Source organism: Mauremys reevesii, linkage group 2 (genome assembly GCF_016161935.1).
Source record: "Mauremys reevesii isolate NIE-2019 linkage group 2, ASM1616193v1, whole genome shotgun sequence".
In the NCBI taxonomy this organism is placed as follows: Eukaryota; Metazoa; Chordata; order Testudines; family Geoemydidae; genus Mauremys; species Mauremys reevesii.
The window spans coordinates 52084157-52102668 of record NC_052624.1 but is presented as its reverse complement, the minus strand read 5'-3'; the positions used below and the strand labels follow the sequence as shown (position 1 = coordinate 52102668).

The 18512-nt window shown below is 40.2% G+C and overlaps 1 protein-coding gene across 16 annotated transcripts in view; it reads left to right on the top strand.

The window, feature by feature from the left end:
* Positions 1-18512, top strand: part of THSD7A (thrombospondin type 1 domain containing 7A) — a 556843-nt gene that overhangs the window by 336304 nt on the left and 202027 nt on the right. For all 16 annotated transcript variants that reach the window (XM_039524530.1, XM_039524529.1, XM_039524540.1 and 13 more), the window contains one exon: positions 8768-9599. In XM_039524530.1, the coding sequence (XP_039380464.1) occupies positions 8768-9599 (832 nt within the window). The remainder of the gene's footprint in view (positions 1-8767; positions 9600-18512) is intronic.

Here is an 18512-nt window from a genome sequence, read left to right as displayed (position 1 = left end):
CTGCCACAGCATAGAAACACGTTTATTCAAGCCCCTTTTCTCCCCTGATGCTTCCCCTATGCTGGGTGCCAGAATCATAGCGTAAGAACACAGATTTTTGCCAGCAGAGGATTCTCCAACTCAGGGGAACTCCTCATGGGCCAGATCCACTGCATCTAATTGGATGCACCATTCAGGCACCTTGATTTGAAAAGATTAATAACAAAATTTCAAATCACTTCACTTTCCTATCCCACAGTTTCATCCTCTGTAAAGTGGGGATGACGGTACAGCCCCTCCTAAAGTGCTTTCAGATCTATGAGTGAAAAGTGCTGTATTAGTGAATTGTTATTTATTTGCAATGTAGTAAACCGGGGCGGGGGGTACCATACATACATTAAGCATTTACCTTATTCCCTCATGAGTCATTTACATGCTCCAAGAGATTTTGATAGCAGCTGTAACATCACACTGTGGTATGTATTGGGGCATAAAATTGGAGTGGGAGCCAGCCAGCCACTGTAGGGATGGAAATTATTAGACCTATATAAATTAGGTGTACTTTCAGCAGCAATGTGCTGATTGCCTCTCCCAACCTAGCACTGTCCTGTGGGGCTCCACAAACAAATTTACTATCCACTTAAATGGGATTCCCCCACACAGAGTGCTTTCTGACCCATTACCCTATTGAAATTTGGTACCTTTATGCAAAACAGCACTCAAGATCACATTTGTTCAAAACATACTAAGATATAAAACGTATATTAATGTAAAAATGTATTAAACCAATAATCTGCAATATTAACTTCAGTATTGATCCATTTATTATACAACCATGTTTCAGCAGGCACATGTTCTCTACAAGATGTTCCCCTAATATGGATCATTATTACCTTGCATTTATTGTTAATCTGTGGTGCCAATATTTTCAGTAAACTTAGTCATAAATGTCCTGTGTGTGAACACTAAGTGCATATAAGCATGTGTTTTTTCCAACCAACCTTGTGCTATGTATCTATCCTTTTTTGTTCTATACATTATTGCATCCTGGTGCAAAAGAACATTGGTAAAATGACCCAAATTCATCTCTGGAATAATTCTATTAAAGCCAATGGTGTTACACCGAAGATTAAACTAGTCTAACATTTAAATGTTATTTTCTCACTCTTGTTTGAGACAGTTCTTTGGAATCTATATCATGAAAACTATTTCTGTTTTTTAAATTTCATCTATCACAAAAACCACACAAGTTTGTGATTTTAGAGTTTGTTTGTTTTTTCTGCTGCAATATTTTTTTTAAATGTATAAAGAATTCCATGAACTTTGCTAACAGATGCAAGTAAAACATATAGGTCAAATTTGCCACCATTCTTAAGTGTCCTTTGACTTCATGATCCAAAACACACACACAAGCAGTTCTTCTCAGCGGTTCACATAAATATGATTGGTTGGTATTCACCAGCAATCAATTTATAAAATTGTATGTTACTTCAGAGTGAAAGCAGAAAAGTGCAGTTCAGCAAATAGGCTACAGTACATTACTAAGTTATTGGTTTGTGCAGCTCATGGTTCTTTTGCGCTGGGGATTTTCAGTTCCATAAACAACCTTCTTTTAATCCAGTAGGGGAAAACAAAGGAGCTTATTTAAAGGACGTAGACATATTTTACAGTCAAGCTTATTTTAGGAGATAGGAATGACTGTCTAGTAGTTATTGTTTGCATAATTTGGTTTTGGAACTATTTTATAGTGTTTCTTTTTTACACAGCTCATTTGTTGGTGCTAAAACCACCCACCGGAACAAGAAAGGGACAAGCAGGCTTTTACAAAAAGAAAAGCTCTGTTTTGAAATTATTTTGGAGGTAGGTAGAGTAAAAGGTAGAATTATAAATCAACAGAATAAGGCTTTGGAACCCACAGAAGATCACAGTACTAGTGTGGAACAATATTTCATCTGTTCTCAGGGAATTTCCTAGCTTGCAGGGTGAATTCCGTGGGGGGAGGGGGAGACTCCTTCCTGCAGAAGAAGTGGCTGTGAAGTCCACAGAACTGTATTTGGTAAGCATAAATAATAAGAGGATAGATTTACATTGTATATAGGAATAGTATTGTGCTAAAACTCATGCTTCAAGATGTAAGATGATTACTGGAGGGGTGGGGTCTGGAAGGAGCCTTCCTCTTGTAGAGGATGGCATACTTGGAGCTTGACTTGAAGGTCAACATCATACAAACAGAAAATATAATGAGTATAAAACAAAGGAATACTTCCCCCCCCCGCCCTCACCATGAAATATAATTGTGAAGTTGCATTCCATATGTTTTATGGAAATTATGTTTATAAGTGTGAATATGATATAATTGGAATATGCTTCATGCAAAAGGTCTCTTATAAGGTATCACTACAAAGCTTATAATCTACTGAGTGTGTTCATCCTATTTGTATGAATGTATCATTCTTGTATCTAAAGCTAGAAATATGAAGTATTACTCTGAGGTCCAATTGTAATTATGCAAAGTGTGGGCCATTAATGGTGGCTTAGGATCTTGATGACTCCCATTAATTGGAACAATTGGTTGTAAATGGCTCTGTTTACTTATAAACCTTCCTGTATACCTGGGTGCCAGGCAGTGAGTAATGAAGTTTCACAGGACATGTAAACATGTCACATGATACTGAAATCCATCTTCAACCTGGTGCTTTTCCATTTAGAAGGAAGGGTGGGAACCCAGAGAGAGACAAAGGATTCCTGCCTGGTGCCAAATATATAAAAGGGGGTGGAACAGAACAAAGGGGGTTGCCAGTCATGAGAGATCCCCTAGTTACCACCTGAGCTGGAACTAACAAGAACTGTACCATGGGGAAAGGATTGAGCCCAGACTAAGGAGGAGTCTAGTCTGTGAAAGAAGCTTATTGGAACATCTCTGAGGGGAGATTTATCTGTATTCAGTTTCTTAAATATATTAGGCTTAGACTTGTGTGCTTTTGTTTTATGTTGTTTGGTAACTTACTTTGTTTTGTCTATTATTACTTGAAACCACTTAAATCCTACTTTTTATACTTAATAAAATCACTTTTGTTTATTAATTAACCCAGAGTAAGTGATTAATACCAGGGGGAGCAAACAGCTGTGCATTTCTCTCTATCAGTGTTATAGAGGGCGAACAATTTGAGTTTACCCTGTATAAGCTTTATACAGAGTAAAACAGATTTATTTGGGGTTTGGATCCCATTGGGAACTGGGTGTCTGGGTGCTGGCGATCGGTGACTTGCTGAGCAGTTTTTGGTTAAAGCCTACAGCTTTGAGGGCGTGGACCAGACTTGGGTCTCTGTTGCAGCAGACTAGCATGTCTGGCTCAGTGAGGCAGGGTTCTGGAGTCCCAAGCTGGCAGGGAAAATTGACTCAGAGGTAGTTTCAGCACATCAGGTAACAGTCCCAAAGGGGTCTCTGTGACCGATCCCATCACAATAATGTTTTCTGGATTAAACTCTGAGAGGCCACACGAATCTAAATGTGAAGAAAATATCAAAGAAAACCTCAGCTCTGGGGTGTTCTATCTTCATGATGGTCTGGAAGCCACCGATTCTCTAGGTGTTCTTTCACCAAGTAGTCACATTATAATGTAATGAAGCAGCAGTCATTTCAGCCTAGTTTAATAATATTTAAACCATTGGACATTCCTTTAGCATAAGAAGGATTCATGGACTTCCAGAATGGTAGTGTTGCCAGTTTAATGATTTTATCATGTGTTTTGTGATATTTGGTGTTTTTCTTTAAAGTCCTTGTTCCTGGAGAATCTCTCTGGGTGTTTTGGTTGATCACAGGATGACTATGAGCCGCCAACATGATGTGTCTGTGAAAAAGGCTAACGCAACTCTAGGATGCATCAGGCAAAGTATTTCCAATAGAGACAGGGAAGTATTAGTATTTTTATACAAGGCACTGGTCAGATCTCATCTGGAATACTGTGTGGAATTCTGATCTCCATTGTTTAAGAAAGATGAATTCAAACTGGAAACTACTAGGATGATCTGAGGAATGGAAAACCTACCTTATAGGATGAGACTTCAAGGAGCTTGAGCTGTTTAGCCTAACCAAAAGGAGGCTGAGGGGATATGATTGCACTCTATAAGTACATTATAGGGATGATTTAGTTGGGGATTGGTCCTGCTTTGAGCAGGGGGTTGGACTAGATGACTCCTGAGGTCCCTTCCAACCCTGATAGTCTATGATTCTAGGGTGGGAGAGGAGTTATTTAAGCTAAGCACCTATGTGGACACAAGAACAAATGGCTATAAACTGGCCATCAACAAGTTTATTCTTGAAATTAGATGAAGCTTTCTAACCATCAGAGGAGTGAAGTTCTGGAACAGCCCTTCCAAGGGGAGCAGTGGGGTGCAAAGAAACCTAAGTGGCTTCAAGACCGAACTTGATAAGTTTATGGAGAGGATAGTATGATCAGACTGCCTACAATGGCATGTGGCCAGTCTGTGACTGCTAGCAGATATCTCCAATGGCCTGTGATGGTACAGTAGATGGGGAGGGCTCTGAGTTACTACAGATAATTCTTTCCCAGGTGTCTGGCTGGAGGGTCTTGCCCATATGCTCAGGGTTTAACTGATCACGATATTTCGGGGTGGCAGGGAATTTTCCCCAGTTCAGATTTGCAGATACCTTGGGTTTTTTCGTCTTCCTCTGCAGCATAGAACATGAGTCACGTGCAGGTTTAAACTAGTGTAAATGGTGCATTCTCTGTAACATGCAGTCTTTAAATCATGATTTGAGGACTTCAGTAACTAAGCCAGAGGTTATGGGTGTATTACAGGAGTGTGTGGGTGAGGTTCTGTGGCCTGCAATGTACAGGAGGTCAGACTCAATGATCATAATGGTATATGAGCCAGTAATTTTAAAAAATATTAATAAAAATACTATATATCAAGCTCTCATGGTTGTAAAGCTTGTAAATGTGAATTTTAAAGGCTTATAAACCAGAGACCCAAATTTATTATTTTTAAATCTCATGATTTGGAGGACCTGATTCATGATTTTTGTTCATATGATTCTTCTCTCTCCCCTTCCATTGAGATTTTGTACTTTTCTTCCCCTTCAGACATAATTAAGGCCTAAGATTGATAGCTAGATAAACATGAGTGAAAAGTCATAATTTCACCCACAAGAAAATTTGTGAAACTTCTTGTCGTGGATATTTACAGATTTAGGAAGTTTTGAGGGCAGTTGCCCTGAGATACAATTCATTTGCAACAAATTACAACATTTTTTCCTTAGCCAAATTAATACATTTTCATGAAAGCTTGTCGAAATACTGGCCCATGCAGTTGAATGTTTAGGAGATGAAATTTACAAGGGTCCCACTCCTGCAAACATTGTGCTGCGCTTCACTTGATGTATGTGAGTTGTCCCTTTGGTTCTCACCCACTTGATGAAGTTAAAACTTTCAAATATTCGTTTTTAAGAGGAAGCCATTTTAAATTTTATACCTCTCACCCCCCCCCCAAAAACCAAACCCACACAGAACTAATACATTTTCCATTTGTCTTCTATGCTTAGAACTTTTAAAAATAGACAAGATATTGTGTTGTTTTTTGTTTTGTCTTCATATTCTTTTATTCTAACTCCTTTTGCGCCATCTTTTAGCCAACAGCAGATTTTATGGCTGCGTTAAAACCATTGACAGCATAGCAGTGGTAGAAGGTGCAGCTGAAATTGTGGAGTTAGTTCATACCTTTCCACAGATAAATGCAGAGCCCATTTATCATCTTCTAATACAGCATTTTTACCATTTTTCACATTTACATTACTGCAGTTTGCATTTAATGTCCTAACTACAATTTTTAGCATTTAGATTAGTATGAACATGAGATTTATTTGGGCCAGCAATGCTCAGCTGTCAAGAACAACGTTTAAATATGGTACACTCTCTCTTAAATACTTGATTATTTCACCCTTCATCTGGAGTTTAGTGACAAAGATCTGATCTTTAAAAGAGTCTCTCTTAATTGGATACATATGGTGTATATACAAGGTGCAGTAATGTGATAAGACAGGAGTTTCCAGTCTGCAAGTTGAATGAGTTAGCTTTATGTTCAGTTGTGATTGTATTACTATCCTTGCTTTAGTTGGTTTTTATTCTTTTCCTTTAGACTTGGTTGGTGTTCTTAAATAGAACTCCATGCAATTTTCTGAGGAAATGCAATCGCTTTGTGCTCAGTGTAAATATACTTAGAATAAAATGAATACAACGATGATTATGTCATTTGTGGAAGGCTGGTTAGAGATAAACTAGGGTAATCTTACTGAAATGGGAACAGAAATGTATTTGTACTTAAAACATGCATTTATTTTTCTGGGTATCTAGCTAAACCTTGGAAACCCTAATTCAAACTTAATCTGCAGAAAACAGTAAAGGAGTTTTCACGTGCTGAATCTGGCTGCCAGCTGGCATTGCTATCATATATGTAATGCTCAGGTTTTAATATCCATAAGCAAACTGTTCAACTACAGTGCAGTGTATTGTAATCAAGAGTCTGTTCAAAAGTACACTAGCAAGGGCTACAGAGACTAAGTGCCATGTCTTACCATAAGTCTGCTCCCAACACTCCCACTGAAGTTAATGTTAGAGTCACAGGCAACATTCCCAATGGAAGTTTTTGAAGTCTGTGGGAGTCAGTGATAGGAGGTCTCCAAACTCCTGAATGGAAAAAAAAATTCTTTATCACTGTCACAAGGGCTCAACCTTGCAAATCCTATAACTTTACTCATGCAAATAGTCTCATTATGATCAGTGGGGTCATTCAGATAAATAAGGATTGCATTGTCTGGCCTCCATTGTGTGCATGGACACTGGAACTTTTCTGTCAAAGAAAGGACGTTTTAGATAGCCATCTGGTTTTATAAGATTTGTGTTTGGTGGTGGATATTTGTACTATGGAGAAATTGTGATTGTAATTTTGCTACATAGCCTGACTTTCTCCTCTTCCACAGTGGAGTGAAACAAAAATTAAAAACAATGTTTTACTGAGTACATAGGATAACTTATGAGAACATAAGTATATGCACACTGAGGTCAGTATTGTTTCAACTTTTCAACAGAAAGTTAGCAGGATTAAATTCAGCACAGGTTTATTTTTTAGTTGTAATATAATCTTGTGCATATTTCATACTTTGTTTTAGCAAGACACCTATGCAAAAAGTCTGACTTTCATTTTGTGACTGTAATAATAACATCATAGCTGAGATTTTATATACCTGAATATCATAACATTTCACCCTTAGTTCAGATTTGCAATTTCGGCAGACAGAAATGGCATCTTTTCCACTTTTGATCAATTTGTCAAAACTCAGAAAAATAACAGGCAGTAGCTTTCATAATAAACACAGTGACAGTCCTCCCCTTATGTAACTTGTGGATTTTTGTGAATTTGCCCTGTTGGATATTGTGCCTTTTTTTAAAACCATAGAAACCGTTTATATTGTAAGCTTTCAAATCCATGATAATTCTAATTGTTTTGTTATTAGTCTAAACAAGTATGCCCAATGTAGACCTACTATCTCTTTTTCATCACTTATTTCTATCATTCTGTAAATTTCCATGAACTGGTAAGACTTCATCTCTGAATATATATTTCATTAGGACTCTTCATGAGTTACTCAGAACAAAGGCTTACTTCAGTGTTTCTCAAACTGGGGCCACCGCTTGTGTAGGGAAAGCCCTGCCCCATCCGCAGTTCGCTGCTTCAGGCCAATGGGAGCTACTGGAAGCAGTGGCCAACTGGGGCTGCCACTTGTGTAGGGAAAGCTCCTGGCGGACTAGGCCAGTTTGTTTACCAGTCTGGTCCACAGGTCCGGCTGATCGCAGCTCCCATTGGCCGCGGTTCACCGCTCCAGGGCAATGGGGGCTGCTGGAAGTGGCGCAGGCCGAGGGTCTTACTGGCTGCTGCTTCTAGCAGCTCCCGTTGGCCTGGAGCAACGAACCATGGCCAGTGGGAGCCACGATCGGCCGGACCTGCAGACCGGACAGGTAAACAAACCGGCCCGGTCCGCCAGGGGCTTTCCCTACACAAGTGGCGGCCCCAGTTTGAGAAACACTGGCTTACTTACTCTGCTTCCTTTATTTTTTAGTAGTATGGGGAGGATTTAAAAGTTGGCAAAATAGGTCTCTCATCACCTGCAATGACCACCGTTTTTCAGATTTTTGTTTTATGTTATTCTCTTTATTTGACACCATTTAGAAAAATGAGAACTATGTAGCATGTGACTATGAAGTTGGGTTGCATTGGAAAAGCTAGACAGAAAAGCAAAATCTGATCTCCAGAAGAGTTTGCCTGTAGGTTGGAGCTGAGATTATTTACACATATCGTGGGGAAGCCTTTCTCCCATTTTGATGGCAAAACAAATCTTGACAAATTAATTGTATAATGTCGTAATTCTGATGTGATCAATCCCTGATGAACTCCAGGAGCATAAATATTTTAATTACTCAACATAAAAAGAAAACTATGTAATAAAATCCATTTATAATCACAAAAAAGACCAGAAAACAGATGGATAGTCCCTCACTTGTTCTGTTACATAGGCGCTCTGAGATTGTACTCTGTAATAGGTGAAAATCAGTAACTTTTCTTTCCCACAGATCATACGAAGATCCTACTTTGTAGGGCTATTGGAAAAGAATACGCTCTTGATTCTTGCGCTTTCTCGCTGTATCTTGAGTTTAATAATTAAGCAGAAATTAAATGTAAAATATGAAAGTGGCTTTCATCTTGTTTCCTAGGTCCATGGGGAAGATGTATGGGAGATGAATGTGGTCCAGGTGGTATCCAAACACGGGCAGTATGGTGTGCTCATGTGGAAGGATGGACAACGCTGCCCACAAATTGTAAACAGATAGAGAGGCCTGAGAACCAACAGAACTGTTTCAGGGTTTGTGATTGGCACAAAGAACTGTATGATTGGCAGTTGGGCAACTGGAATCAGTGCCAGCCAGTTATTTCAAGGAATCTTGAAAAACCAGTGGAATGCATCAAAGGAGAAGAAGGAATCCAGATGAGAGACGTAACTTGTGTCCAAAAATCAAATGGGGTTTCTGCTGAGGATGTCATATGTGAGTACTTTGAACCAAAGCCACGCCTGGAACAGGCATGCCTCATCCCTTGCCGCCAGGACTGTATTGTGGCAGAGTTCTCTCCCTGGTCAGAATGTTCCAAGACTTGTGGCAATGGGCTTCAGCATCGAACTCGTCACATTGTTGCTCCATCTCAGTTTGGTGGCTCTGCCTGCCCTAACCTGACTGAATTTCAGATCTGTCACTCTACCCCATGTACTACTGAAGAAAGCATGCATAGCTTGAATGTGGGACCCTGGAGTACATGCTCAGTGCCCCACTCAAGACATATAAGGCAAGCAAGGAAACGAGGGAAGAACAAAGAAAAGGAGAAGGACCGAGAAAAAGGAGTACGGGATCCTGAAGCTCAGGAGCTTATTAAGAAAAAGAGGAATCGGAATAGACAGAACAGACAAGACAACAAATATTGGGATATACAGATTGGATATCAGACCCGGCAGGTTACATGTACTCACAAAAATGGAAAAACTGCTGCCTTGAGGTAATCACTGTTTATTAACTTGAACATCTGTGTGTCTGTCTGTATAGTTGGAACTTTAAGAAAAGAATGAATAATCTCCTTATAATTGTACTGTTGTATGCACTTTTATATCTGCATAACATGATCTCTTTCTAACTCTGTCTTACCCTGTCAAGTTTGAGATTTTTTCATAATACATTTGGAAAAACATAGCACAAGTGATGTTGATCATACTAAATATCACTTAAACATGCCCTATTAAGCGTTATACACCATCTAGCCTTTGTTTGTCTAAATATGTATCCTAGAAGGCTCACTGAAAGCCTGAGGTTATTCAACAAATGTGTTTTCTGTTTCTCTAGCATTTTGGCACCTTTTTCCTCCATAACAAGTGAAGCATGCTTGAGAACAGTTGATGTCTGCATTATTGTATTTAAAGCTTTGGGCGCACACCGTAATAGGGCTGGAGGGGGTGTCTCTGACAGACGCTAGAAAAAGAATCTGAAAAAAGTCAACATATATCTATTCCAGATTTTTTTGGTTTTGAAATGCAAATATGTGAAGTACTCCTGCTATTTACACAACTGGTTTCTGTTACTGATTTTGTTTCCTATGGCTAAGCTCCCGAAAAAGATACTTCTATGAAAAATGTGTATTTTACTTCCAAATATTTTTATTCTCTTTCCTCCTTTTGCATCTTTCTTATATATTTCTGGGCACAAAACGATGCATTTTAATATAGTCAAATGTAAAGATATGTAGGTAGGAGCAAACAGTACGGGCCACACTTACAGACCTGTATTGTTTGCTCCTACATGTGGGTGATGGGTGGAAGGTGGAAGGATGGGGATGGAAGCAGTGACCCTGAAAAAGATGTTCAGGTTTTGCCGAATAATCAGCTAAACATGAGTTTCGGGTTTAATGGTGTGGCCACCAGGACTAATGAAATCTTTGGATGTATAAATATGGGAATATCAACTAGGAGTTGGGAGGCTCTATTACCATCTCTGCATTTGACACTGGTGCAACTGCTATTGGATTACTGTTTTTGTTCTGATGTCCACAATTCAAGAAGGATGTTGATAAATTGGAGAGACTGAGAAGAGTCATGAGAACAACTAAAGGATTAGAAAACATGCCTTATAGTGATAGATTCTAGGAACTCAATCAATATAGCTTATCAGAGAAAAAGGTGAAGGTATCACAGTTTGTAAGCACTTACATGGGGAACAAACATTCTAAAATAGCCTCTTCAATCTAGCAGACAAGGGTTTAATGAAATCCAGTGGCTGGAAGTTGAAGCTAGACAAATTCAGACTTGAAATAGGGTACACATTTTTAACAGTGAGAGTAATTAACCATTGGAACAACTTATCAAAAATTGTGGTGGATTCTTGACCACCATTAATTCTTAAATGAAGATTGGATGTTTTCCTAAAAGATATGCTCTAGTTCAAAGAGGAATTAATTCAGGGAAGTCCTATGACCTGTGTTATACAGGAGTTCAGACTAGATGATCACAATTGTCCCTTCTGGCCTTATAATCTATGAATATATCCTCTTTCTTTTTTCTGTGACTTTTCTCTCCTCCAAGGTTACATTGCTTTCTCTCTTAGAGATCTGCACTCTGATTCTGCACCCTCCCAGATTTTGACCATTCCTTCTTCTCACTGTATTCCCTTCCATGCTGTACTACCTCCTAGGCCTCCCTCTCCAATTGGAACTTTCCCTTCCCAAGTCCCCCAGCATGTTTCCCTTCATTTTAATTCTCTCTTCCCTCCATGCTCTCTTCCATTTTTTGCCTTCTGTCATCTGATCCTCCCCACTTTCTTCCCTCAAGTATAGCAGGTGATTAACTAATATGACTCCCACTGTTATATGAATGACCCTGCTATCTGAATTAACTTGTCACCCACTGCCATTAGATTATCTTGTACTGTGGATATTTCATTTGAATTTTCATTTTGTCATTTAACTCTTCATTCAGTATTTAAAAGTGTAATTAGTTCAACCATTCCGTCAAGGCAGCATTTAATACCGCCCTTCCAATTATGTAGAGTTTTGAGACAGGTAACACAAAGTTCAAAAAATATTTTAAATCAATTCTTTATTACCTTATATCCATGTCTAGTTACAAGAACCCTCCCAAATATTAGTTAGAATAATATGGTCTATCATTGCTATTACTACTACTTAGCGTTACATAACAGTTTTCATTTGTGGATTGCAGTGCTACCCAAAAGTGGTTAAGTTTCATTATCCCTAATTTACAGAAGAGGGGGAAAAAACAAAACTGAAGGCCCCATGCGATGTTCTGCTTGAGAAGACACCTAAGGCCTGATTTTCAAGTATACTTATCAGCTGCAGTTCCCCCACCTGTTTTGAACTTGGCATCCAAAAAGGAGATAACTAAGTTTGGTGGACACTTAGAAATGTTATCCCAAGTGACTTACTGAAAGTGAGTCAAGAGTAGAGCTGACAATATAATTCAGGTCTCTGGACTTCCGGACTAGTGGCCCGTACACCAGACTATGATGCCTCCCTTGTAAATGATCTAAAGACTTGAAAAACTATCATACGGCAAGACATCTCCTAAAGAAGGTGGGGAATGAGGTTGGGGCATCCATTATCTGGTAGAACGAGGAGACAACCCCCTGTTCCCAACTCCCGTAACCTTTGTATGAGGTGTGAGCAGTGGGATCCTAGGTTAATGGGGTTGAGAGGCTGATGGCAGCCCTCTATCCGGTTGAACAGATTACTAGAGGAATGATGATCTCCACTGGATGAGTTATCACTGGTAGTTCCCAGTTGTGTTACTTAATAGAGTTAGGTCCTAGCAAAAGCATATTCGTCATGTCTGGGACAATGAGGCAGGATTCCTACAGACAACATCTTAATTCACCAGATAATTCTGATTCATTCCCAGAGCAGATCCATCCTGTAGACTGAATGAGGAAGGGGTGCTGTGGAAAAATTCTATGTGATATGAAGTTAAAATTAGGGCTGTCAATTAATCGCAGTTAACTCACACAATTTACAAAAAAAAATTAATTGTGATTTAAAAAATTAATCACGATTAATCGCAGTTTTAATCACACTGTTAAACAATAGTATACCAATTGAAATTTATCAAATATTTTTGCATGTTTTCTACATTTTCAAATATATTGATTTCAATTACAACACAGAATACAAAGTATACAGCGCTCACTTTATATTATTCTAATTACAAATATTTGCACTGTAAAAATGATAGAAATAGCATTTTTCAGTTCACCTCATACAAGTACTGTAGTGCAATCTCTTTATCATGAAAGTGCAACTTACAAATGTAGATTTTTTTTTGTTAGAGAACTGCACTCAAAAACAAAACAATGTAAATGTTTAGAGCTAACAAGTCCACTTAGTCCTACTTCTTGTTTAGCCAATTGCTAAGAGAAACAAGTTTGTTTACATTTATGAGAGATAATGCTGCCCGCTTCTTATTTACAATGAACAGGCATTTGCATGGCACTTTTGTAGCCGGCATTGCAGATATGCTAAACATTCGTATACCCCTTCATGCTTTGGCCAGCATTTCAGAGGTCATGCTTCCATGCTGAGGACACTCATTTTAAAAAAAAAAAATTCATTAAATAATTTGTGACTGAACTCCTTGGGGGAGAATTGTATGTCTCCTTTTCTGTTTTACCCGCATTCTGCCATATATTTCATGTTATAGCAGTCTCGGGTGATGACCAGCACATGTTGTTCATTTTAAGAACACTTTCACTGCAGATTTGACAAAATGGAAAGAAGGTACCAATGTGAGATTTTCTTAAGATAGCTACAGTACTTGACCCGAGGTTTAAGAATCTGAAGTGCCTTCCAAAATCTGAGAGGGACGAGGAAGTCTTTCAGAAGTCTTAAAAGAGCAACATTGCAATGCAGAAACAACAGAACCCAAACCACCAAAAAAGAAAATCAGCCTTCTGCTGGTGGCATCTGACTCAGATGATGAAAATGATCAAGCATTGGACTGCACTGCTTTGGATCATTATTGAGCAGAACTCCTCGTCGTCGTCGTCGTCGTCATCATCATAGACGCAGTTTGAGGCAGGAGTCCTCCCCTCTTGCGCTCTCCTGCTCATGCTTCCTCTTGGTATCCCATTTCCCCAAAGGGAAAAGGCCCAGGGCTCCTGCTGCTGAGGGGAGCCCCGGCCTTTAAATCACCGCCAGAGCCCTGCCTCCACTACCCCGGCGCTCTGGCAGCGGGGCTCGGGCCACGCTCTAAAGGGCCTGGGGCTCCCCACCACCGGAGGGGAGTTGACAGTTTTAGTTTACAGTGAATTTTAGTTTACAGTGAATACTGTTAAGCATTTGTCTGTTTAGGACCTTATCTACTTTAGTGCTGGGATTCCCTCCAAGACCTCTTTCCACTTGGCTTCCTAGGAACTCAGTTTGACTCCAGCCTTCATCACTCAAGTATTTTTATTTGGCATACAGCAGGGTTATGCTGAGTTGATCAGACTCAAACACAGTGGGGCTGGATGTAGGGTAAATTACAGCTCCAAAGTTAAACAGAAACCTGCTCCTTTTATACACATTACACATGTCATTGCATTTACTATACATTGCATCACACATTTTTGGATTGGCTGGTTAGTTTGCAGGAACGAATCCATATGCAGTATGCACTATTCATGCTTCGACTTTCTCTTTATCGCATCTCTACATTCTTAATTTATGGTGTCCCTTGTTATCTAGTTCATAGCAAATAGTTCCATTGTATTCTCCCTCAGACATTGTCTTCATAGCCTAGTGACCTATTTACTTATCTTATTTAGCACAAACATTCTGTTTTCAGCCTGATCATTTCCTTCCCTAATTCTGTCTTCCAAAAAATGAGACCTCCCTCCATGTGTTAATTATTCATGTTGGGCCAGGGCTAAGCTACATGCCTCTGCTTCTGTCTTTCTTTTTATATTCGCATTTGTTTCATTTGAATCATATTCCTGTCTTTCTGTGCTTTCTTTTTCAAGTTTATTACCCAAAAGCACATTCCCAAGGCCACAGTGATGGTAATCATTTGAACTGCCATTGATATTAGGCTTAAAGTACAAACCAGTGGGGTGCAAGCCCACCATGATGTTTCCACTGCCTGAACAATATCATTCCCAATTGCTTAGTGCTTGGCTGTTTGTTAGGCAATGGACACCAATTGCTCTATTTTCCTTTGTATCAAATCAGTTGTGTTAACAGATGAGGATGGTACAGGTGCAAAGAGATGGGTCACCAGTGTTTTCCTTTCATTGTTGTCTGTCACAGTCTCTGTCACGTTCTCCTTCATCTGCACGCTTGGCCATAGGACATGGGTCCCAATCTGAGTCAGAAAGGTGAGGTTCAAACAAACCCCATCCAGGTTCCCCTGGCATGGTGTCCCCACTGAAAAACTGTGATATTCCAGAGCACATACTGTGTACACACAACGTACTGCCTCCTTCACTCTCTCTTTTTAAAGACCAGTCGTGCCCAACCTCCCTCTACTGTGGTCAGGTTCAGTTGGGCTGAGCACTCACAGAACCATCTGTGCTAGATTCATTTACAACAGGCTGTGTTTATTTCATCTCCTCCTTGTGTTGCCATTTTCACACTGAGATAATGCTGTTTATAGGTCCAATACTTTATTTTACCTATACTGTTAACATATACCAGTTCTCTAGAATTACCTGTCCATCCATGAACAACAATCATTATTGTCATAGTTGAATTATAATTGTATGGGGTGCCCAAGGTCCAGAATCTTCTAGCCTCACAAATTGCAAATTTTCTTTCCCAATATTACGAATTTCTTTTTCCAGTAGTGTGGTTCAGATAAGTGTGCTGTTTAATAACCTTGACCATTCCAACTATTTTATTTCTTTTATTCCATGCATCAAAAATTTGTTACCATATATGCTGCACTCAATTGCCTGAGAAACATAGATATTATTTAATAAATTAATTATAGTATTTATAGATATTAGTTAGTTAATTTTAATGTTTCATTCCTTAATGTTTGTTGAATTTTATAGGGAGACCCCAACTTCTGTGCCACCTAGTATGGCTGCCACTGTGTCCCTTCTGGCTCAACAGTTTCTGTAGAGTACCGTTTTATAAAATAAAAAAAAGATTGTATGGTTGAGGTGCTTACTTTGGGCTGGTGCAGGATTTTGCGTTATTTATTATTTGCCACCAAAACAGCTGAGTTCTATTTACATACACGTTCACCAATTATTTTACCTTAGAAAACCCCCAGACTTGTTTATATGCCACAACATTTAGCACCTTTTGAATAACGTATTATCAACCCATAGAGTCAATCAACTGTTTTTCTGTTCTTCTGCATTGTGTCTAATCCGCAATGGTGAATTTCCTTTCGTTTGAGAGTCTGATATAGCCTATACATTTTTAATAAGCGTGGGTGCCCATAGCGTTATTCAGTCAGAGTTCATTTCTGTTGTAAGTCCCAGCTTCATCATTGTACTGAGGCTGCAGTTATGACACCAGCCTGTCAATATTACTGAAGTCTTGACAAATCACACCCAAGTCTGGATTTAAGATGGAAATGTACACTCTGCATTGAATAACTGAAACATTAGCACTGAACCCTCTCTCCCCCCAACATCCTATTTGTTTAAGACTTTTCAAATGCTGAAATAATGTTTTGTTCTTTGAATGTATGGTCACATTTGTGCACAAACAAATCAAGACCAAATGCCTTTATGGAAAATATGCTTTAGCCAAACGCAAATTATTGGTTTCAATGCATGGGTAACTGTAAATTTAATGGTCTGTGCTATACAGGAGGTTAGACTAGATGATCTAATAGTCCCTTCTGGCCTTAAACCCTATGAATGTTGAGTACCTAGTGCTCTCTTAACTTCAACATAAGATGAGGATCCTCAGCAATACACAGGATTGGGACCTAGGATCTTTAGCACAGATTTTTCCACACCACCCTTTCAAGCATCTTTTTGAATACATCACCAGAGAATTTCTATCAACCTGTCTTAACAAGAGTGCTGAACAGTTAAATAATTCAAGAATTTTAGAGTGAGATTCTATCTAAGATTTAGAATTCATTGTATTTATGCCATGTAACTACTCTGTAACTAATCATGTAACTTCTGCTTCTTCTTTGAGTAGTGTCCCTGTGGGTGCTCCACTGTATGTGTGTCTGCATCCCTACACTGCTGATTGGATAACTTCAGTAGCAGTGTCCGTTGGGCCCACACATGTGCTGTCTTTCCTCATGCTGCAACACAAGGCTAGTCAGTGCATGCACGGGCTAACTCTCCTCAGTTCCTTCTCAACCGCCCCTGGCTAGTGACAGAGCCATTAGCAGTCTGTTAATGCTACTGCTCTTCTGTTTGCTTTTCACAGTTACGTAGTTTTTCCCTAGTTGTAGTCTAGTTGTTGTTCTTCTGTTCTTTCTTTCTTTTTTCTACCCTTAAAAATATTATTTTTATCCTACCTTTTTTCCCACCAGGGACCCTTCTACTTAGCAGGGTACATTCAGCTCCCCAGGCTTCGAGAAATGCTGCACTTGCGACAATTCGATCCCAGTCACGTATAAGCACTCTCAGTGCATCCACTGCCTCGGTGAGGGCCACATACAACAAAGTGCACCCTCTGCTAGCAGCTCTGGCCAAGATCCCACAAGGACAGAGAGTTTCGCCAGATTATCTTCATGAAGACAGGTCTCTGACCTCAGTCTCCCAGCGGATGTGAGTCGTCCCCACGACCTTCGACTTCTAAGGAAAATGGGTAGAAGAAACAGACTAGGGACTCCTCTCACAAGACCTCCAAGAAGAGTGTGAGAAGTCCCCTAAGGGAGCCTAGAGACAACCGCAAGCGATCACCATCTCGCTCAGTATCCTCCACACTGCTGGCATGGAGACAGACCACAGTCTGGCACTGATGCATGACCACTGTTGGCTACAGGTACCACTGACAGACCCGTGGACCCTATGGGCATGGGCTTTGACTCTTCAATACCAAGAGACAAGAGCAAGCAAAAGAAGATGCTCCCAGTATGTGAATCCACCTGGGTACAGCCAGTGGCAGCTCACCCAGCACTGGAGAGACCAGTACAGACAAGGGCTCTGTCTCCCTCAGCACCACTACCAACACTGGGACATTCAGTACCAGCGGATTTCCATCACACCAGAGACCTTGGCTTATGGATGCACCCCAGCCCCCACCTCTCGGTACTAACATAGTGGCTCCAAGCCTTTACTGGGCACAGGGGATATCCCCCCAGCCAGCCATGCCCCTCTGCTATCTAGTGAGTGTTTGAACAGTGAACCGGAGGAGGTTGTGTCACAGTACTCCTCCCAAGCTCCACATGAGAGTCACTATGAGCAGAGTCCAAGAACATACCTACAGATGGCTCCACCACCACCTCCATCTTGGTACGGCCACCTGCGGGCACCCCCATCAGGCCCTATGCCACAATGGCAGTATTGGAACCCTTGGGCAGCACACTGATAGCCTGCCTCGCAGGCTTTAAGCCTTGCCTGAGAGCCCTCTAGGCATACTCCCTTGGCGACAGCACCTAGGCCTTAGAACTACCTCAGGAGATGGAGAAATCTGGTACAGAGGAGGATATAACGCCAAAGACCATATGCTCTTCCTCTGAAGCCGTCATGCCTTCCCCCACATCGCAAAGGCGGGCAGATGACTTCCGCCTTTTCCAGAAGCTGGCAAAGAAGGTGGCGGACATCCTCCACATACTGTTAGTGCATGTCCTTGACCTCCTCTATCAGCTCCTTGATATCCTCTACTCTTCTTCATCCTCAAGGATTGCCCTTCCAAGTAATTAGGCCATTTTAGAACCAGCCAAAACAGTGTGGCAAACCCTGGCATTTGTAAATGGGCGAACAAAAAATATTATGTCTTCACAAAGGAATC